The sequence below is a fragment of the Bicyclus anynana genome, chromosome 14 (genome assembly GCF_947172395.1).
Source record: "Bicyclus anynana chromosome 14, ilBicAnyn1.1, whole genome shotgun sequence".
In the NCBI taxonomy this organism is placed as follows: Eukaryota; Metazoa; Arthropoda; class Insecta; order Lepidoptera; family Nymphalidae; genus Bicyclus; species Bicyclus anynana.
Window position 1 is genome coordinate 16353763 of NC_069096.1, and position 24624 is coordinate 16378386.

Consider the following 24624-nt stretch of genomic DNA (forward strand, 5'->3'; position numbering starts at 1 on the left):
TTTCTCCGGCAAGCACCAAAGTAAGTGAGATTGTGGTTTAAATTTTACTAATTTTTGTTTTCACACTTGAGGGGCCCCTGCAGACTGGGGGGCCCGTATCATTGATACGGCTGATACGGTAGCTACGCCCCTGTTTGTAGCGATGTTTTTAGAACTCTACAGTGAGAGATAGAGACTTGCCTCTATAGTAACGTGTTAGAAAGAGAGAGATACAGACGAGTTCAGAACTCAAACTGTAACGTTGTCGAGTTGTACCAATTTAGCATTTCCATTAACCGTTCAACTTGGATGTACAAAGATGCATGATATTATTGGAAATGTTCCAAATACTTAGCACAAAAAAATATTAAAAACCAGAGAAGTGCGAGTCGGACTCGCCTACCGAGGGTTCAATACAAAGTAGGTACTATATATAAAGAAGGTAAGATTATTTTAATAAAATATAGTTTTCTGATTTTTTCCCTACTTGTTGAAGGTATATAACGATATATTACTTGGAAAATTTCATAGTTATAGGTCTAAAGCCTCAAGAGCTCAACGGTAAGAGCAATCGGACTCATCACCGAAGGGTGCTGGTTCGATCCCCGCCCCGTTGGTCTATTGTCGTACCTACTCCTAGCACAGTTTTTCGCGACTAGTTGGAGGGGAATGGGAATATTGGTCATATTTTAAAAAGATATGGTAAATATTCTTTTTTTTAAAAAAAAAAAACAGAAACCTTATTAATTTTGATTCCTTTTACAGTTAAACCGTATTTTAATAAGTTAGTTTAATTTTTTCATAGCTTCAAAGGACTGCAGACCCGAGTCTACCGTCCCGACAGGCAGTCCCAGTTGACAGACGGACGAACAATAATGTAATCATAAGATTAGGGTTCCGTCGTCTTTAGAAGGTACTGAACCCTAAAAATCTAGGTCTTCTAATAAAATATATGTAGGCCTTAATTAAAGAAAAACATAGTTAACCCTAATGGCTCTCAAAAAATATCGAATATATAGCTGAATTTGAGTAACCTATTATAACGAAATCAAATTAATTCACCGTAGGTACATACAGCGAAACAATGCACGAACTGGGATCGTTACTCCGCGTACATCTGCTCGGTATGACAGCTCTAACATTGTTGTGTAGCATTGTTCGTGCTCCATTGTAAACTATGAACTTACTTATTCCCATCGTGCAGAAATACCTGTGTTAAGCCGCTCACTCATTTGGCAACACAAAAAGTGTAACTGGTTAGATATTAGACATTCTATTGTCCACCTATTTCAGGAAGTCCGTTTACATGTAGTGGTATCCTATCAAAGCTGTTTATATTTAAGTATAAACTGAAGGTTCCTTTCGTTAAATAACGTTCCTTCACTTTGACACACCACCGCGATGTATGTCAATTGTCTATAGTATATGACACAAATAACCTGGCTTTCTATTAGTAAATAATTTGATCAGGAAATAAATCTGGCTAATTTGGCTAATTGGAAAGGAAATAGACCCTATAATACCACAAATTTTACCTCTTTATAATATTGGTAAGCTAAACTAAGCATAGAAAGCAGTAAGGTGAACAGAAAATAAAGAAATTGAGTATTTTATTATAAAAAAATCCAGTGTCATATTTACGTGGAGCATCTTTTTGTCTAACCAATTAATAGCCTCATACTATTATATTTAAAACCTATACCAACGACATACATTGTACCTACGGTACATAGACTGGATGATCACTGTTCACATCACAGAACTGACAGAAGATTATACTCGTATATGAAAACTTGTCAAATAGTTGCTTCTCGCATTAATTAGCATTGGTAACAACTTTTGTGAGCCGTTCTTATGAAAAGTAAATGCAGTATATTCACTATATATGTCTCTGACGTATACTCATGTGTGTGTAGTGAATACGAGGCTTAACCTTGCTGTAATCAACAACTATGTAACATTCCACTGAAGAATGATATACAAATTAATCTGAGTACATTCGGAAAATCACTGGTGATTCTAAAATACGTTCGTGGCTGAATTATTAGTGACTAGCAGACGCCCTGCGGTTTCACCCGCGTAGTTATCATTTCCGTAGCAATACGAGGATAAAAAATAGCCTATGTCCATCAGGGATAACGTAGGATTCTAATGGTAACGATATACCATCATCTTAGATAAGATGGCGGATTAGTTATTTTTAATTGGTTTCAACAATATGAGTGTCAAATGAACGGACTTGCTATCGCCAAGGCTGAGTTCCACTTGGCGTCTGAACTCCTGCCGCCGTTTTACAGTGCTAAATTGAACGTTCTGATCGCCAAGTGGAACGCAGCCTAACGGTTCTTTCTTCTTAGACTCAACAGACATAGTGTACATAAGTGGTAATTAATTAAAAGACATCTTCGAACGGTGTAAATTTATTGTAGCTTCAACTTCGAAAGTTACTTTGATAACCGACTTCAAAAAAAGGAGGAGAACATACATACAAGTTATGCACGAATAACAACCCTTGGTAGTCGTGTAAAATGATTACAAAGTTTTAAAATAACTCATTGAAATATTGCAGTTACTTTGTAAAAATGTAGAAAAATATAAACGAAGAAAACTTTAAAGTTGAACTACAAAAAATTCAAATTGAGAAGAAATTGCCAGCATGATTGAAAAGACAATTTTCATAATAGAAAGGTTAATTCCATCTCAGCTGTGTCCGTCCGCTGCAGGGGATTGGACGCTGGAAAAATATGACGCTTTCCATTCTAACTGGATTACAAGTCGATTTGCAACTGCGCTGTAAGTTTTTGTGTTTGACTTCGGATATATATACTTACGATAGCGGATGCTCGGGGCTTTTTTCTGTGAAATTTCATTCTTTTTATTCAATAAAAAAAAATTAAGTGTATGTCTGTGATAACAAAATAACTGTGTTTTTCAAGTGCTTGCCCATTATTTATACTATAATCGTGCTTACTCATACCTTACGAGTGGAAGAGAAAAGGAATATTTGTCAAGTTTGGATGAAATAGATTATCAAATCTAATATAACATTCCAAAAATCTTGAAAACCGCTTTGCGTACAAAGTTGAAAATTGGCAGGGAAGACATTGCCTAAGAACGGATTTTACGAGAGGGCCAAATTAAGGAGGCTTAAGGGCAGACAAAGTCGCGGGCGTCCGCTAAAATGGCTTCTAAGCGATTGAAAACGCGGAGCATATAGCATACTTTAGTATCTAATGTCAAGACACTTGGCTTAAACCTGCACTGCTCAATATCAAAGTAATTGAAGCCTAAGAGCTATTGGGGTTTACTTCAAAGGCTTTGCGCCTGGGCCCTAGGGTCAACAAATCCAGTGTCTCCTGCAATATTGATTACCGTGGGACACAATACACTCGACCTGCTATTGTTGTGTGCCACAATAACCACACAATAGCGCGCCTTGAGTGCAATTCGATATTGATCGGAATTATTGTTGTTTGTGTGGGAAGTGAATAAATTAGTGTATTTCGTTGCATACATAATGTGCAAGCATAGGGAGTTTCAAACACCACGATCCTGAGCGACCTGCATCCAGCGACTCCCTTCGACTCGCTTGATGTCATCACCAGGTGAGGGGTCGACCAACATTGCGCTTTCCAGTGAGGGGCTGCCATACCAGCACCTTGGGATCCCAACATTAATCGGCTCCTTGAGCTATATGCCCCACTCATCTTCATCACTCGTTCACTTTGGCTCTTTTGCGAATCTCATCAATTCTGATTCGTCTACTCACTCGTAGTAAGTAGTAATTTGCAAGCTCTTAGTAGCTCATTTAAGTAGCTTACTCATGTCAGTGTGGGGAATCTTACCGATGTGTTTGCTCTCGTTGAACGCCTCCGGGATCTTCCTGGTGAGCACGGCGTACACGGTGCACACCACGATGAGCACGACCGGGTAGAAGAAGGCGATGGTGTAGGACGCGTCCACGTACGAGTCGCACACCAGCATGTTGTCCTCGCGCGTGGGGTAGTGGAACATGGCGCGCGCTGGCGCCACTATCATCCACACCACCACTATCAGGACCTGTGGAAATCATAAGTTATTCCATGAACCATGAATAATGAAGATTTGGGCATTTAGTTGCCCATCAGCTATGACTTAACATGTGACCAACGTCGTAACTCGTGAAGAAAAAAAAAACAAATGTCGGCGGCGCTATTGGAAATATACCCCATTCATTGCGTTGGGACGAAACAGATGGGGCTGGGACTACTCCGCTGCTGTTGGTCGGTATTTTGCCTATTCCTCTTCACATGCTAGGCTAGCTGGACTCTTTTGAGTCATTTATGTGGAAGTTTTGCAACGCGTAATCTAGAAGCGTGAGTTTCAGAGAAAAGTCGCATATCTGAGGCACGGCTAGAGAGATAGAGTTGCACCTACAACTTGATAGGAAAAGTTGCCTGAGTGTGCCAGCCTCGAAAAAGGACAAAGATGTCTAGAAATATCTTGTGGGGAGTCAACGCAACACGTTAATATCAACTACTGATATAACGTTATAGTATGATGATAGATTGAAGCCAGTTAGGGGTATGGAATTTAGTGGAAAGACTGTGTTATGAGTAGATGACAACAGTCCAGCGGGGTTCGAACCCATGACATCTTTATGTTATGTCCAACCATTTACTGTGGCACTATTGACGTGTTAGGTATTAATAACCCCCGTTAAATTTTACCCCCAAATATATGAGTGAATATGCAGTCAGAGTATGCAGGGAATTTATCTTGAATGAAGAGAATGGAAAACAACATTTCTCTGGAAACTTCAGTAAGGAGTTAGTTGTCTATGTAACCCAGTTGTGTTAACTGAGGTAAGTCATTTATTTTCTTAGCATTATCATAAACAACTTGGAAATCTTCCTGACACTCGTCTAACTTTAAAAGCCTTCGCGATGCGAGAGTTTTCATATTTCAACAACTTTAACTCGTATTGTCTACTTTTCACGTGCTATGAGGATGGTTATTTCATATTTCCAAGGAAATTTCATTATGTACTTGTGTAAATTTTAATATAAAACAGTGTCGGGAATGGTGAAACGTAGTACGACTGGGGCAATAACGAGTGAACTTTGTAACTAGGAGGAAAGTTTTGTCTGTTATGAAATTTTGAAGTTTCTTATTCGGAAAATTCGGCGGCCAGGAGAGCGTGTTGAAGGACTTTTACTTTGAAGAGAAAGGCTAAGTGCCTACATTACTCGAAAATAGAAAAAGACTTGTATATTTTTCCAAAAAAAAAATAATATTGTAATTTTTCAAATAAGGAATTCTAGGGTCCCGAATGTACGCAGTACAAAAACGGTACACTGGTACACATATCAATTTTCGTGACCCAAATACATCCCTTTATTTGGGTCACAAAAATTGATATGTGAAAATTGGCAGGCAAGATGGAGAAAATACAAAAATACAAAAAAAAATTTCAAACTGCATCATGTGACACATCAAAAGAGGATTTATCCGACGCTACTACTACAACTACTACTACTACGCTTGAAAAAAATACAGAAGTTAGCTTTTTACTTGAAGATTTCCGGAAAACTCAGAAATATAAAATTTTTGAATATGAAGGTCCCCTCTGGGGCAAGATGGAAAATTAAAGAAACTTTTTTAAATTGAATCCTACGACATATCAATCATAGACTGTTCTCCCCATTTAACAAACAGCAATCATTTTCATTTATAATCTTAGCTAGAATTTACATATAGAAAGTAATTCCAGTAACTCATTTACGTGAAAATTAGTACTATTTAAAATAACGACCTTCCAACCTGAAATGAAAAAAGCCTAACCAAACACCCCATGTTCAATCATCCCTTTAATATAATATTTTAATCATGATAAAAAATCGTAGGTAGCGCTGATATAAGGAGATTCATTACAAATGTCACGAAAGGTCCATTTCATTAATATCTGAGCCAGCGATGCGGAAAGATTAATGAGTTCGTACCACGTGCGCCCGGGCCAGGGATCGCCGGGAGACAGGTTATATAAAAAATTCGGCTCTCAATAATAATAAGAACTTATCATTCTTGTTGGGGTCCCAAAGTGCTGGAATGGCGACCCCGCACTAGTAAGCGCAGTGTTGGTCGACCGGTCGACAGGTGGACTGACGACATCAACGAGACATCAACGACGAGTCGCAGGGATTCGCTGGATGCAGGTGGCTCAGTACCGTGATGTTTGGAAGTCCCTACAAAAGGCCTATGTCCTGCAGTGGACGTCCATCGGCTGATATGATGATGATGATGATGATGATGATGATGATGATGATGATGATGACGATGACGACGATGATGATGATGATGATGATGATGATGATGATGATGACGATGACGACGATGATGATGATGATGATGATGATGATGATGATGATGATGATGATGATGATGATGATGATGATGATGATGATGATGATGATGATGATGATGATGATGATCATTCTTTATTTGTTTTCATGGTAAGTTAAAATAATTAACTACCTATACTTCCTGAGTCCAGAGCGCTTACTCAGGAGTCAAGTAAGGTACAGCGTTTGCGTACTCCACGGCGCACGAAACGACCATTGAAAGAAGTTTCAACTCGTCCGCTCGTACTTAGAACAAACTTGTCAAGAATTTCCTTCGTACGTTGCGAATTCCAATTTTCTCATACGCGATCCGCCGTCATTAGGGGCTTACTCATATGTGTAGGTAAATTAAAACTCAGTACGTGCACTACGTCACCAACTCAATTTAAAGGAAACGTAAGTAATATAGAAAAATCACATCACGTAAAATATCAGTTTTACCAAGAAAGTTTTACAAAGAGTACTAAGAAAATAGGACCTAGTTGTGTCCCCTGGGAGGGGCAGTGGTGACAGCGAAGTGTGGATGCATAAAACATGGCGCCTCCTCCCCCGAGTGGGAACTATTTCAATTTATTTTCTTGCTTTTACAATGTAGCTGTGGTAATAACTGACAACCTTGTTAAACTCGACAACCTTGTTTGAAATACATACAGTACTAGAAGACGCTCCGTGGTCTCACTCGCGTGGTTACTGTTCCCGAATACAGAGATAAAATACGTACGTCACACTATAAGTTTTGCGTAACTTAAAACAACAACATGATATAACCTAAATATTATGTTTATTGCTTTTCAAAATACTCTCCTTTACATTTTAAACATTTTTTCACGCGATCGAACCATTTTGTAAAAATAATATCTATAAAGCACACACAAAGAACAAACGAGTCAAAGAACACCACAAATACACAAGAATATAGAAGTGAATGCACCGAGGGCCTGCATTAGCCAGACATACTTCATTTTATGGAGGCTGAAAGTATGTCAACCCTTGCTCCTACCACAGGTAAGTACAGTAGCCAATTATGCGGTTTGAACCGTGGTAACTTTGAAAGGTACCAGGTTTTAAGTGTCCAGATCCACAATTGTCCAAGTACAAAACGTAATATTTGATATCTTCTCTGGGATATCATGAGGAATCATTTCTCTAGTCGCCAGTCCCACTCACTTCTTGGCAACCCTTCACTAGAGATTCTTACAGTTCTTTAAAAAAAATCTTTTAACGCCGTTTTTGGAGGGTGACCCTAAAACTAAGTGATTGGCGATTGGAAAAATGATTTCTCATGTTATGCCGAGTAAAATATAAAAAATAACTCTTTATACGCTTATGGTTGAGGATTAAGACCCTTAAATTATAGCCACCACAGTCAGGGCTCTAGGCTGAGAAATTTTCCGTCGGAAAATCCTTATGAACTTACATTTGGATATGCCGGACACTTACCACAAAAAGCGCTGGTGTACCTGCCATTCAATCTACCATTAACGTCACAGACTCTTTCATTTTCAGAGTTCTTTTTCAACCTTCTTCTTTATCTTTCTCAATGTTTCTAAAAAAATCTCAAATAAGTCTAATTTTCCACCGTGATCTCCTATCCTGGATCCTTTGTTACTCTTCCTCTGTTTCGGTTTTAAATCGGGGACAGTTATAAAACATTGTGTTCGGAATCGTCGTTCTGGTCCTATGCATTAGGTACATTTATACAGTTCTTTTATTTAATACATGTTATGTATTCCATAAAACACCGTACCCTGAGAAACACTTGGTCAACCAAAATGTGATGCTGCTGGTACTAAATTTCCTATCCAGATTTATATTTTCAGCGTCTATTCTCAGATTAGTCCCAATGCTGATGACATGCCTCCAGCCTCCCTCAATTGAGGTAGGTCTTACTACCGCAATCTCTCAGTGTATACATTGAAAGCCCTGTGGCGAAACCGGTACTATACGATTGAACATTCAGCGCGCAACATGTTTTATGCATTCGCAACTATTTGCTTTGCAATTTGCGATGCGTTTCGCTTGTGCTCACATCTTCGGGGTATTCTTTCAATATTACATATGTACATGTTTTTATTCAATCAATGAAATGGTAATAATAAAAACAGAACATCTGCGAGGTTTCTTGGACGTTGTCTAACATTTGTTTTAGTTTATGTAAAGATATAACTGGCTGGCATCATACATTTCATGAAGAAGTTCTGCGTTCGGTAGAAGTAAGGTTATGTCAAATACGTTATTTGTATTATAAAGAAACGTCAACTTAGCAGAATTGCATTGTTAAATTATTTAGATCGATACATCATGGCAACATGGTAGGCGTGATATATTCAAATTGTTGTAAAGAAACTTCTTTCACTCAGATTAATTTACAAACATTTTTCTATTTTGTTGACCAGCAGTTCATACAAAAATATTATGAAAAATAAACCAATAAAGATTTCAGTTTGAATCACGCAAAATGACCGACAAATTTAAATTGGACACACAGATTGCTTTCAAACTTTATCATCACATACGATACACTACTTTTCATTTTGGTCTGACTTTCTGTTTTGTTTTACTTTTTCTGAAACTACTATTTTAACGGATATATAGCAGATTTTCATAATGAAATTTAGCTAAACTTTAACAATTTTATCGCTATAGTCACTATAGGTAGGCTACTGAAAGTAAAGACTGAAATCGCCCGGCAATTGTAAAAAAATCACATGTAAAAAACGCATATGAAGTGTTAAAACATACTAAACCTTTGTAAAAAATAAACTGAGTTTTTTCAATTTTTGCACAATTTTGGGAATGCCGTTTGAATTTTTTTTTAATTTGTCGGCTATTTCAGTCTCTACTTTCTAACTAATCTAAGTAACTAACTACTTTCTAAGTAACTCAATGATATATTTGCCTAGACTATTGCCTAGAAAGAAATTGTTACATTCGAGAAATTCTCACATAACTAAGCTTAGAGTTATTTTATGTAGACATTAGACATGTTAAGTTGATTAAGGTACAAGTGTTAATAAGCGGTTGCCGATTTATGGCCCGTAAACGTTACCGACTTAACGGCCACGTCGTTACTAACGGAGATTAAGTTAATTTATGTTACACGGTTATGCTGTAAATTATGTTTTATTATTTGCTGATTTCTGGCGACCTCTATAACTCTAAGTTAGAGAGGTCGGAAAAGGCTTGCTTGAAACTTTTGATAGCAGTATGTATGAAATAAAAATTTATATTTTCAAATTATAGTCTTTTGCTTAGGTCAGGTACTATAAATCTATGCAATTCCATAAGACTTCTTTCTTAAAAGATTACCTTATTACATTATTCCAACGTGGATTTGTGGGCCTACTCTCAAAATGTTTGATTGTACTTGAATCAGGTATATTCAATTACGTGGCAGCTTAGCGTGCTTTGCAAGGTACGGTGTTGGGAGTGTGACTCCAGTTTAAGTATTCTGTAGAGTTTTTGTGACAGATTTCGTCTGGGGAAGTACTATAGCCATGCTTATTTCTGCTGCCCAGCAGCATTGCTGTTTCGATCTGTATGGTATGATTGCCGACGTATTTACAGACACATGTAGCTAAGGCATCTGCACTGCATTGATTGATTGACTGCAATGTTTTTCTTGTTGCAAAGTGTTTCTCTGTTTACAGATTATAGTCTGTACTGATTCATAGGTTAGATGGCCTTATAGATAAGCCAAGCAGATGCTTGGTCCATCAATTATAATTATAAATAACTGGCCAAGTGAGAGTCAGCCTCGCGCAGGCTGGATTTTTATATCTAAAAAAGGCAAAAAGACCATGTTTGTCGTATGGGATACTTACTATATTATATTCAATTTATTATGTTATAACTCTTTGTTATTATCGCGGCTATAGTAATACTTTTTATTTAATTCCTTACACTTGTAAGGTATTAAAAAAAGTATTATGTAAGAGTAGCCCTTGACTACAATCTCACCTAATGGTAAGTGATGAAAGCGGGCTATCTTGTTAGAAGTAGGATTAAAATCCACACCTCTTTCGGTTTATACGCGACATCGTACCGGTACGCTTGGCGTTACGTCTTTGCTGGTAGGGTAACTAGCCAACCGAAGCCACCCACAAGCCAGACCTGGACCAATTAAGAAAATATTTCAATTTCAATAGGCCCAGCCGGGAATCGAACCCAGAATCCATCGCGCGTACCACTGCGCCACGTAGGCCGTCTATGAAAAGTATCACGGCTTATGACATACAGCCAAGTGACAGACGGACAGACGGACTGCGAAGTCTTAGTAATGGGGTCCCATTATACCCTTTGGGCACGGAACCCAAAAAGGAAAAGAAAACACACTGATTCGGGAAGTCACCGTCTGTCCGCCGTATATCTTTTATTCAAAATCCCGGTATTCCTTTTTCTCCAGGAATAGAAAGGTTAAAGAAAGATTAGAATGTCGGATAAGGTTGACGCATCAATTTATTACAAGGGGCAGATTTTTTACGTTTATAAATGTCTCACGGTTGCAATGTAGGAAGAGGAAGAAAGAGACATGTGTCTAGCAAAGGAAGTCCATTTGTTAAAACAGCGGCGTACATTTGTTATTTTTTGTTTTATGCATCACTAGCGGACGCCCGCGACTTCGTCCGCGTGCCATTTATTCCCATCTCATCTCATCCCGTTACCTTAATATACAAATTCATCACGAAATCTCAAAAATCGCTTGACGTACAAAGATGAAATTTGGCAGGAAGGTAGTCTATAGTTAGTAGGTATCCGTTAAGAACGGATTTTACGATAGGGCCGGATTAAAGAGGTCTAAGGGCGGATGAGTTAATTATTTTTTAGAAACATTTAAATTGTAGGCGCGACAAGCGTGTCATGGATGCCAAGTCATTATTTCCGAAAACCATTCGAGAGGTCATTTGGTTATTTATTACGCAAGACTCGATCCCAGGACCCGATCCGAAGATGTAATAATTACTAACTAACGAGGCAGTTACATAAAATATCTCGCACATGAATATGAATTACTTGTATCAAATTCTAGCGATCTCATCATTTTCGTAGCCGCTACGTCGTAGTATGTCTACGAAACAACCGTAGATGTTCTACGAATATATCATACTGGGAATATCGTATAAAATGTTAGCCCGCGCTCCCCAGTGACGAGAAACAGTTTCTGCTACAATATTAGTTCTGCCATTTAAATAGTAACTGCCTACTGCTGCTCTCAGAGGACAAGCCTCTATGTAACGTACATTGGTCATAATAACCTTGTATAAGTATTAAGTATTGCATCTTCGTCACACTTTAAGAGTTGTATTTGCCTGTCTCATTGATCCAGTGGTGTGTCTATGTGGTTTTGGATCACAAGGATTCGAGTCCTGGGTTGTGGTTTAAAATCCTGAGCTATTCTTGCTTCTGAAGCTTTCAAATTCAGACCGGAGTTAACAAGTTAGTTGTGCTATAGTATATAGTTATATTTGACCTACATCCAGCCCAGTAAAGGCCTTGTAGAATCGTCCCTGCAACTCTTTGCTCTTCCATGCTAATTCCAGAAAATTATCTCTGAAAATATCTCATTACAGATAAACGGGAGTGATGCATCCGGTATGACGTCAGCAGTTTGCGGACTTAACAGTCCAGTGAATCTAGTTCTGTATCTAGTTCTGTACTTTAGAATCCCAAAATAGTATATGAGAAAGACCCAGCTATTGAAGGCACGAACCTTGTTAATGCCTGTTAAAAGACTTTTTAGAAAGTCCCGATCATTATTATGATAGTGATCATTAAATAATATAACAATAGGCCTAGGCCCGCCAAGCTTTATAAGCGCGCGTTATTTTAAACCCATGCATGCTTTGCGGCTTATGCTTCATATGACCTCTTCTTTATGAAAGGTGGTCTAGCCTTGTCAAAATAGGATGATAATGATGATGATTATGAATTTTCTTTAGAAAATTACGCTGAACCGGAAGTCTAAGATCTTGATATTAGATATCCCTTTTTTTAACAGTTAAAAAATCAAAAATTGGCTCGGGTTTTCCGGCTTTAGTATAGCAAAATTAAAATCGTCCGTTGACTATTGAACTCTGAAAAAGGCGGATTTTCTCCATCCGTATAATTTTTAATGAAACAATTCGTGAAATAAATACACTCGAGTAAACCAGTGTAACTGACGTTTAATTAGTCGAGTCGTTCCCGGACTGACTGTTATTGTTTGTTCCATGAAAGAGATTAACTTTAACTCAATATTGATACAACAATAATAATAAATAATTATTTGCGTTGTCGATTACTACCGCTGCGCAAATTGATCAGGCCACGCGTCTTTTGAGCTTTAATCAGTAGTTTATTAAATGCTGATTAAACTGGTTAAATTATTTAATTGATAATATTTTATTTCCCTCTTATTTCATAAAATCTTTATTTTGAATTGGAAAACTATATTATTGTGCATGTGTATGTAAAGTTAAGTTGTCGAATATAATTATCCTAAAAAGTAGGCTTTGTAAAATAAGTTACTTTTGATGAAATATTAGATAAATAAAAAGTGGCATGTATTATAATAGGGACACAAGATTTATTTTGTTATAATACATCTGCGACTCTCGTCAACGTAGTAACCTTCCTACTTTTATGTTATACTTATAAAACGTTCTTTTAAATCACATATCCATTGTTGAAATCCTCATTAAAATCCGATGAGCAGTTTAAAAGATACATGCGCATAGACAGGAAGGAAATGTCTTTGTTTTACGAGTAGGTACATTATGTTTCACCTAGACACTGAGAAACATCCACGCTCATCCTACAAATATTTTCTACTAGCTGACGCCGCGCGGTTTCACCCGTGTGATTCCCGTTCCCGCAAGAATACGGGAATAATATAGTCTATAGACTTTTTTGATAAATGGGCTATATGAACTGAAAGAATTTTTCAAATCAGACCAGTAGTTTCTGAGATTAGCGCGTTCAAACAAACAAACTTTTCAGCTTTATAATATTAGTATAGATATGCGGGAATAGAGCCCACGATTTTGAATGCAGTAGGGGTAATATCCTCCGTATCGATCAATCATTAAAAAGTATACTTTCCTGACCTGAATGGACACAAGCGCGGAACAGATCGCCAACTGCGAGCTGGGGGAGATGAGGATGGGGCGCTTGGCGGAGTGCTTGCTGGCGTTGAAGATGCGCGAGATGCGGTTGGTCTTCGTCAGCAGCGCCGCATACACCACGGTGAAGCAGAAGCCGGTGCCGAACCTGCGGGTTTAGCAGTAAGAGAAATGTCACATCTTCGAAGGCACCAAATAATAGGGTACTTGACTCGTATGAAATCTATCTATCTAAATGTATACTTATGATAAAATTGTAAGAGCCCCTGCTCACTTACAACTTTTAGTCGGCCGACTTAGTCGGTCGATTAAAGAACAGGTATACCGATGTATGACAGCCCGCACATCTGTCCAACTAAATCACGCACAATTAAAAAGTCGGCCAACTAAAAAATGTCAGTAAGCGGCCACCCTAACAGGTCAAATCCTGTACATTGAAGATATTTTGAAAATATTGGTTAGAGGGCATTATACAGTTTAGTATAGGGCGTCCATTGATTTTTATTTTTTATTTTTTTATTCTTTACAAGTTAGCCCTTGACTACAATCTCACCTAATGGTAAGTGATGATGCAGTCTAAGATGAAAGCGGGCTAACTTGTTAGGAGGAGGATGAAAATCCACACCTCTTTCGGTTTCTACACGGCATCGTACCGGAACGCTAAATCGCTTGGCGGTACGTCTTTGCCGGTAGGGTGGTAACTAGCCACGGCCGAAGCCTCCCACCAGCCAGACCTGGACAAATTAAGAAAATCTCAATCTGCCCAGCCGGGGATCAAACCCAGGACTCCACCGCGCATACCACTGTGCCACGGAGGCCGTCAAACTTCAAAAATATAAATGTCTGTATTGGTCACCAGACAAGACAGAAGTGGAGTGAGACAAGAAGAAGAGAATGCAGCACCTACCTCTGTATGGAACACAAGATGTCCGTGGGTCGGAACACCAGCGCGAAGGTGACGAGGTAGCACATGAGGATGCCGGCCAGCAGGACGTAGGACAGCTCCCGCCCGCTCGCTCGCACCACGGGCGTCGAGCTGTGTCGGACCCACACACCGCACACAAACCTGGGGCAGTTCAGAAAGAAATACACGAACACAGAAATACACGAACACAGAAATACACGAACACAGAAATACACGAACACAGAAATACAGAACGCGTACGTTTCACTCCCACACCGGAGCAGCCTATGGAGAAGTTGATGCAACAATGTAACTGATTCTAAAAGAGGGGGAGGTTCTCTATTACATGTATAAGTCAAAGTCAAAGTTCATTTGAACTTAGTTTACAAGCACTTAGTGATAATTAAAGTCGAAAACTTGAAATGTATTTACTCGTAAAAACGCTCCTTGGTCCAAGAAGAGTCCACGACAAGCTCAGCCAGAGTTTTTATATTTTATTTTAGTTTTGTTAAGGAAGAATGCAGGAGACTTCTTGGCAGTGACACTGCAGCGAAACATTAAACAGAAGAAAATAATCTTAAAAAAAATCAACAAAAACATAATAAATACCATATGGTACACCTTGAATGGTATTGTAAGAAAATAAAATTAGTTTTCATATAAGGCTTGCTTAGTTTTAAATTATTTTTTATTGAAAAACTGTCCACGTTACACTTGTTTCAAATATTTAAAAATATTTAAATTTCTGTATGTTAAACATGAATATGAACCTCTATGGAATTTAAGAATAGTTTGATATCAAGTATTGGGAGCTTAAAGTTAAAAGTTAAGTTCGAAAGAAACATGAGTATAAGTTTGTAGCAATTTTACAACTGGATAAAAGCACGCCTTTAAATCGAACCGATAAAAAGTGGAAAAGCCAGGTCCCACCCGTGCGTCAGCATTGAACGGCGTTTTAGCTGGATACGTATCGGCTGATGGAATATAAAATCAGCTTTTACTTAAGGCTTGCTTTAAAAGCTCACGAGCGCACGGCTTAATGGATTTTAATTTTAAACGACGGCTCATACCGGTCACCGTCTACACCGTTTTATTAAGCATTTTAAGCCAAAAGCCGCGTAATTGGATGCCGTGCTGCCACTGGTCATTATTATTAATAACTCGGTAAGTGCATAATTAACATTGTTAAGTGAATTATCGAGACATTAAATTGACCTAGGTTCGTGCAAAAACTGCCCGTAATTTTCAACTTTAGGATTTAACGTTGATGGATGAATATAATTAATGGGAAGTAGGTACAAAATGGTTGTTCATTATTTATAACGGCAGTAAATCAGAAAGGCTTACAGAGTTTCGATACTATTACACTTGTACGAGTATGTAACTGCCTCGTTTGTTAAGTTATTAGCGTAATTGGTCTCGAAGGATAAGGTTCAGTTGATAGAGGTTTGACTCCCTGTTGCGCAATATACGCTTTTTACTCTCATTTATTTATTTGCGCTTTTTTAAATTCTTAACAAAGTTAATAAAATAAAAAATATAATACAAAACACTAGTTAAAATTTATAAAAAAAATTCAACCCGTTTTATCATTTTCAATCAGCCTATTTTAAAGGCCAGGCCTTCAAGAAGGGGCCTTAAGGGGTCGGGTTTTTAAATACTGTTTTTCTTTAGCAGCGCGATAAGCTTAGGCTCCATATCCCCTGTGCTATAAAGTGGGAGACCAGACCCTGTAGTGGTGTGTTAAAAAACATATAGTCGAATTAAGAACCTCCTTTTTTGAAGTCGTTTGAAGTAAAAATAGATTGATAATGTTACATAGTTATTTGCTACATTTTAAGGTCCGTTTATATCTACAGACATTTAGCGTGCCAGACGCGTGCCGTGGCAGACAAAATAATATTCTTCTATACATCACATTGCTTTGTTTGTTTGTTTCTATGTATATCTACGCGGACGCGCAGACTTTGACAGACACGGATCCGGCCAGTATTCGCGGAAAGAATATTTTGTCTATGCGATTCATATCTGTAGAGTCCTCTTCATGAAACCTGAACTAAAATTGAAAGCGCCTTACACAGATGACAATAAGACCGCCATTACCAAATGATAATGAGCGCCATTAGGACTAGCGCCGCGTCTGGGGGACTTATTCCATGTAAAGGACTTGTGTCTCTACTGCTGGGCAGTGTGAATAAACGGTGTCTATAGATGTCTGACACGCTACTTGTCTGTGACGCACTGTGTCTGTAGATCGGATCTTTATAGAGGTAAATGCTTACGCTGTGAGCAGTATCCCCACAGAAGAGAAGGACATGGCGCCAATGGCCCAGGCCGAGTCCGGGCGCAGGTACGCTTCGGGGATGGGGCGGCAGTGAGTCTTGCTGACGTCGGGCAGCGTGCCCCAGGGACACACCTGGCACGCTGTCTCCAGCTCGGGAGAACGAATCTACATGGAAAAATAACATTTTATTTAAAAGGAAACTCAATACGTTTTTTTAGCATGGAGTCTTACGTCTTACTGACTTGTGGTTATTTCTTATTAGTTACTAGTAACTTCGTCCGCGTGAAATTTAGTATTCAATTTTTTTATATTCTTTACAAGTTATTTGAACACTATTATTTACAAAGAGCCGTGATAGCCCAGTAAGAGCCGTGATAGCCCAGTGGATATGACCTCTGCCTCCGATTCTAGAGGGCGTAGGTTCGAATCCGATCTCGGGCATGCACCTCCAACTTTTGAGTTATGTGCATTTTAAGAAATTATATATCACGTATCTCAAACGGTGAAGGAAAACATCGTGGGAAACCTGCACTCCAGAGAATTTTCTTAATTCTCTGCGTGTTTGTAGTCTGCCAATCCGCATTGGGCCAGCGTGGTGGACTATTGGCCTAACCCCTCTCATCTTGAGAGGAGACTCTAGCTCAGCAGTGAGCCGAATATGGGTTGATAATGATGACAAGTTATTTATTTATTTATTTAATAATCAAGCAAGTTAGCCCTTGACTACAAATCTCACCTGATGGTAATTGATGATTGATGATGTAATGTAAGATGGAAGCGGGCTAATTTGTTAGCAGGAGGATGAAAACCACACCCCTTTCGGTTTCTACACGACATCGTACCGGAACGCTAAATCGCTTGGCGGTACGTCTTTGTCGGTAGGGTGGTAACTAGCCCCGGCCAAAGCCTCCCACCAGCCAGACCTGGGCCGATTAAAAAAACCTCAAAACGCCCACCGGGGGATCGAACCCAGGACCTCCGTCTTGTAAATCCACCGCGCATACCACTGCGCCACGGAGGCCGCCAATTCAGCGAGGACCTTGGACTTTTCCGGAATATTTCCAGTGAAAGTCCTACTAAATCGGTTCCACAGATTAGTCTGGACAATAAGTCGAGCAGACAGATAGACTGACAAACAGATAAAAGTTATAAAAAAGTTCGTTTGTGATTGCGTATCGTGAATAATATATTAATATTAAATAAATATACTTAAACAATACACATCACTATTTAGCCCCAAAGTAAGCATACAGAGTAGCTTGTGTTATGGATGCTAAGGTAGTTGATATTATATTATTCATATACATTTATATAAATACTTATATAATGTATAAATACACACAGACACTGGAAAACACCCATGCTCATCACACAAATATTTTCCAGTTGTGGGAATCGAACCAACGGCCGTGGATGCAGAAAGCAGGGTCACTACCCACTGCGCCACGCGGCCGTCAATAAGAATTAGCACTTGAGAAATATTAATTATCTATAGTAATATTATAAAGCTGAAGAGTTTGTTTGTTTGTATGCTTGGACGCGCTAATCTCAGGAACTACAGGTCTGATTTAAAAAAAATATTCAGTGTTGGATAGCCCATTTATTGATGTAAGAGGTCTATATAATCTCCGTACTCCTACGGGAACGGGAACCACGCGGATGAAACCGCTCGGCGTCAGCTAGTATTGAGTAATCACAGACAGACATTATTATATTCACTTGACTTGTTTCCACCCCCACCACAACGCTTTGTACACTCATCATCACTACGATTAGCTTTACGGAATGGGGTAAAAAGCATTTTTCTGAAGTAAGTATGCATAAAATAAAATGAAATTCGAAAGCACAAATTCATGTTTGTCGTTTACTATTTATGTCTACATAAGCTATATATCGTTTATTACATACTCGTGTTGCGCAAACTAATCTTGGGAAATCAAATAAACCCAGTTAATTATGATTAAGAGTAAGTGAAGGGTCGATTTATCTTACCCTCAGGCTACATCCGTTTTAACCCCTAACTTCCTATTTGATGAGTCTGGTATACATTTGGTGGCAATGAATAATTGGCTCAAATGTCAATAGTGTTCACAGACTATTAGCTATACATTTGATCGTTATTGGAGATATTTCTGTACTATATTAAAATAAAACCGGCCAATTGCGTGTCGGGCTACGCGCAGTGTAGGGTTCCGTTAATTTAATTAGCACGTACCACGGGATAGACAAAAAAAAAATCATCCTTACTTTTCATATAGAGATACCCAATTTTTTTTAAATTCAAAAAATTCAAAATTCAAAATTCATTTATTTCAAGTAGGCTCAGTTTACAAGCACTTTTGACACGTCAGTTGACTATTTGTAAAGATTCTACCACCGGTTCGGAAGGCAAGTTCTGCTGAGAAGATACCGGCAAGAAACTCAACAGTTGCTCTTTTGAAAAAGTCATACAGTATTACAATTTACATTTGATAACAATTAAATTACAATTTCTTATAGTTTTATTTCCTGTGTGAAGGTGGAAGCTGATCCAATGGCCTCCATGCACCTTTGTCGTTAAGGAACTCATCAATAGTGTAGTAACCTTGACTAAGTAAATGTTTTTTAACACATTGCTTAAAGTTGTGCATTGGCAAGTCCATCACAGTCTTGGGGATCTTGTTATAGAAGAGTACACCCAAACCCACAAAAGATTTTTTAACTCTTTGGAGACGATATGCAGAAATAACTAACTTATGCCCGTGTCTAGTAAGACGTGGGTTTAGATCTCCTTTTCGTTTGTACAAATTAATATTTTGTCTCACATAAACTATACTGTTATATATATACTGACAGGCTACTGTTAAAATGCCTATTTCTTTAAACTTTTGACGAAGGGACTCGCGTGATTTTAGTTGATATATTGCTCGAATTGCTCTTTTTTGAAGTACAAATATAGAATGTATATCAGCAGCCTTGCCCCACAACAAAATACCGTAAGACATTACGCTGTGAAAGTACGCAAAATAAACAAGTCTAGCTGTATCAACATCAGTAAACTGTCTTATTTTTCTCACTGCAAAAGCAGCTGAGCTGAGTTTACCTGACAGTTTTTCTATATGAGCACCCCACTGAAGTTTAGAATCCAAGGTCACTCCCAGGAAAACTGTGGAATTCTCTATTTCTAGTGTTTCACCATTGATCATTATAGACTTATCTAATTTTATAACATTTGGTAATGAAAACTCAATACATTTAGTTTTCTTTGCATTTAAAAGTAAGTTGTTAACAGTGAACCAATGCGACACATGCGATATGGCACGGTTTACATCGTCGGAATTATCTTTACTTCTGTCACTCTTAAAAATTAGGGATGTGTCGTCAGCAAACAGTACTATCTCACAGATGCCGCTAACATGGTGTGGTAAATCGTTTATGTTTATCGTATCGTTTAAATTTTCTTATTATTATTTTATAGACATAATTAATATACCTACATACCAATATCAAATTTAGCCTTCTAGTTTTAACAGACACTGAGTTACAACTTTATCTGTTTAATTAATATGCTATTTTTGATTTATGTTGTTCGAGTATTTCACTTTAGATAACTATTGCTTCTTAGCTGTTATAATGGATTTCCTTTAAATTTCGATATAATATCCTACTCTCGTGAACTTTATCATGTATTCATACACAACCATTTAGTTTAACCGAGGGTTGGGACACTTGATTTTAACAAAAATTAGCGCTTAAAACCTTAATATCTTACAAAAGAATCCCTAAATCAAAAAATACTGCGAAAAGACTCTTCATATCTTTCAAAGACCTATCCAACGATGCTCCAAACTATGAAATAAACGTAAAAAAAATCATTGCCACTGTGTAAATGTACATGTAGGGGAGGTACCCTAAAAAAATATTTTTCAAGATTTTATTTCAAGACTTTGTTTACAATGTATATGCTTAGGCTCATTACAGATTTCTAGTAGTTATAGTCTCTGCGATAAACCGCGGGCAGCTCTGCGCTTACAAACGTACGTACGCACAAACAGACGGACATGGCGAAACTATAAGGGTTTTTTTGTGGACTACGGTACCCTAAAACTGAGCAGTGTTTATTTAAATACAACGTATTCGAAAGAGTCCAATAAAACTATGTTCAGTTAATGTCGAAAAATTTCTCTCTTTAAGTTTTATTTTGTAATTTAGATTAAAAAGCTAAAATCGTTTTAAAATTGTAGTCCGTTGAGATTTCGTTTTTAGAGTTCTGTAGTAAAAATACGATGAACTTTTATAGTGCCAATAATCTCGACTTTCTGCATAGACCCCCTCGATCCCTCGATGTAGTTTGATATGCCCCATTTCTTACACCGTGATGACTTAATCCACCTCGTACTGCCTGCAGTTTAAGCAGTGCCAGCAGCAGCTCTCCCCCTCCACGTACTGCTTGGCCTGCCCCAGCTCGCACTCCGCGCTGCACACCGACACTTGACCCACCTCGTACTGCGTGCAGTTGAAGCAGTGCCAGCAGCAGCTCTCCCCCTCCACGTACTGCTTGGCCTGCCCCAGCTCGCACTCCGCGCTGCACACCGACACTTGACCCACCTCGTACTACGTGCAGTTGAAGCAGTGCCAGCAGCAGCTCTCCCCCTCCACGTACTGCTTGGCCTGCCCCAGCTCGCACTCCGCGCTGCACACCGACACTTGACCCACCTCGTACTGCGTGCAGTTGAAGCAGTGCCAGCAGCAGCTCTCCCCCTCCACGTACTGCTTGGCCTGCCCCAGCTCGCACTCCGCGCTGCACACCGACTCCGGGGGACGCCGCTCCCCCCATTTGAACTGTATCGCTGTGGAAAATAGAAATAATAAATAATCGATGATGATGCTAGTTGATGGTCAGAAGGAGTTCAGATTATATTCAGTAGAGATTCAGATTTTACAAAAGAAACTCTATATCGGAAAACGCAGTGTTGGTCGAGGAACAGGATTTTTGAACTTGTCAGTTAAAAAACCAACCGATTCGCAGGGAGTCGTCATACTTACTCGTATAGTCGACTCAGGATCCTGGCTTTCGGAAGTCCCTACAAAAGGCCTACGTCTATCGGAAGCTAAAAGGAATATTTAGAATACTTTTTTACCCCTCATGTTTTTGATCCCGTACTTAAATGAATTACTATGATTCTCTGTAGGCAAAATGTCTTCAAAAAATTCAAATGAGGTATTAAAATTCCGGGGATGGTTGGGGCGGTTTAATTCTACAATTAGGGACATCAAATATGGCGGATGCTGATCAGGCCGAATGCAAATCAAGTTCTTGGCCCGAGTGCCCTATTTATTTTTGGAATTTGACAAATTGACTTAAGAGTTGACAAGCATTGTTATAGCTTGGCAAGTTCGTTGATGATACTCCTATGATATGCGGTTGACTGGAGGGAAAGGACTGCGCGGGTATGAAGTCGTATGCGCAGGGGAGAGGGAAGGACAGAGCGGGTATGAAGTCGTGAGCGCGGGGCATCGATACACCCTCCCGGACTATCGGGAGTGTTACGAATGAATTTGCCAATCTACAGCAATATTTCAGTCAATCATGGAAAGTTTTGGACTAAAAGAGTACAAGGCGAGAAGAGATTTTGTTCCTGTTGAATTATTTTGATCTGCAATGAATAACAAATTCAGCGTCTTCAATTTAATCTCAATTGAATACTTAATGTATAGATTACATCTCCTGAGGGTTTTCAAGTGAACAGATAGGGAAATCACATTCATGTACAAAATACCAAATATTAAATTGTTATTTAGAATCATAATTATGAAATGATTGATGAAAACCTGCAAAACTGCTCAAACACAGTCATTATTCACTTATACCTAAATCCTAAACATAGTTACAATTTTACGTCATTTGCCTTAATTATTCTAATGACGGAGGAACAAAGACATCCTTTAAATCTATAATCACGTACGTCACGTCGTGTCACGCAGAAAAGCTGGCTAGTTCAGTGTAAGATCGATAAAATACTAATTGATCATGAATTCGCAAGATATCAAATGTAAAATCTATTTCCAATTACGAGCTCCGTATTCAACAATACACTATTATTATGTAAATATAGTCGAAGCTCCATTACCTCAGTTAAATTAAACTTCAAGTCTCGACAGATCAGAAGATTGATCAAAACTTTCATTAAAAAGCGTATTATGATAAAGTTCTCATGAGAATGGCTTCACATTTTAAAGTAATATCCTCTGCTTATGTACCCTAAACATTATCTAAAACTTTTCATTGCTAATAACTGAGTTCAATTTTATTTAACCTCATTTTACTTTTGAAGGTTCACTAACTTTGTAACACAAATAGGAGGATATTACATTTTACATAACTTTTACAAAATCATGAGACGAGGTTTGAATTAATGAATTAGGAATATTATTAAACATTTTGGTGGTAGGTATTAAAGTAGTATGTTTGACGAGAGAGACCGACACGAGCAGTTGAAGTTTTTTTTTATAATCTTTACAAGTTAACCCTTGACTACAATCTCACCTGATGGTAAGTGATAGTGCAGTCTAAGATGGAAGCGGGCTAACTTGTTAGGAGGAGGATGAAAATCCACACCCCTTTCAGTTTCTACACGGCATAGTACCGGAACGCTAAATCGCTTGGTAACTAGCCACGGCTGAAGCCTCCCACCAGCCAGACCTGGACAACTTAAGAAAAACTCAATCTGCCCAGCCGGGGATCGAACCCAGGACCTTCGTTTTGTAAATCCACCGCGCATATCACTGCGCCACGGAAGCTTTACGTGCTCTCCGAGGCACGGGGATGTATCAACACTGCCAACTTCCCTGCTATCTTTGTTTGTTGGCCGGACCCGGGATTCGAACCTTGGGCCTCACTGTCTATAGCTGAATCAGCTAACCACGGGACCAATGATGCAGTAGGTCTTTTATATTACTTAGATCAGATATACCAGTATGTTCTAAGTTCAAAATCAATTTTAAAATATAAACGGATAAAAGTAGAGGTAGGATTGTCTGTGTCCTAGGTTATAAATCGAAGAAGAATGTATGCTTACCATCCAGATGGAGCTGCAGTTCAGTGTCGAGGTACTGGCCGACCTTCACCCAGTGGTACACGCCGCGGGAGACCTGCTTGAAGTGCAGGATGTTGTAGCGAGCTGGACCGTCGCCGTTGGCGTCGAAGCGGAACTCGTCGCCACTGAGACCTGGACAATGAGACATATGAGAATATTTTTTTTTAGTATTCCTTGTCTAAAATAATGCAAACCCTGTTTGAATCACTTTGGTGTCTGTCTGTTCCGACCGTTGATCTAGAAAATGCGTGAGAGTATCGAGTTGAATTTTAACCCATACCTATTCCTACTAATATATTAAAGCTGAAGAGTTTGTTTGTTTGCTTGATGCAGTAATCTCAGGAACTACTGGTCAGATTTGAAAAATTCTTTCAGTGTTAGTTAGCCCATTTATTGAGGAAGGCTATATTATCCCCATATTCCTACGGGTACGGGACCCACGCAGGTGAAACCGCGCAGCGTCAGTTAGTTAGGTAAATTTGGGTCTACAATTCTTTGAAGGTACAAAAAATATCAAACTTTTAAGTTGGAGGAGGGTTTTACCCATAGGGGGCCACCATGTATTGTAAAACTGTTAAGTGGAAATAAAGCTATAATAAAATAATAATAATAATAATAATAATTATGATGTTCAGGTCATCATAAAGTGCCTTATAATTTTTTATTAAATTTTAATTATTATTAATACTATGAAATTTGGCAAGGGAAAATGTGAAAAACATCTGAAAATATACAATAATAGTCTTAATTAATCGTCGAGGTTAAAGAAATTTTACGAACATTCAAATAAGTCAATTCATAGAAGTTTGTTAAAATTCCTAGTGAAATATCATACGATATTATCGAAGATCTGTATAAAAGGTAGAATAATAGATGAGAAGAATAAAAGCTGCTCTGTCAT

The 24624-nt window shown here is 38.5% G+C and overlaps 1 protein-coding gene across 1 annotated transcript in view; it reads right to left on the minus strand.

The window, feature by feature from the left end:
- LOC112047710 (metabotropic glutamate receptor 2-like) overlaps nt 1-24624 on the minus strand; it is a 211920-nt gene that overhangs the window by 6488 nt on the left and 180808 nt on the right. Inside the window, exons 11-16 of the mRNA XM_052885408.1 lie at nt 23706-23855; nt 21343-21476; nt 16646-16812; nt 14367-14525; nt 13445-13607; nt 3825-4038 (exon numbers count right to left, since the gene is read on the minus strand). Coding sequence (XP_052741368.1) covers nt 3825-4038; nt 13445-13607; nt 14367-14525; nt 16646-16812; nt 21343-21476; nt 23706-23855 — 987 coding nt within the window. The remainder of the gene's footprint in view (nt 1-3824; nt 4039-13444; nt 13608-14366; nt 14526-16645; nt 16813-21342; nt 21477-23705; nt 23856-24624) is intronic.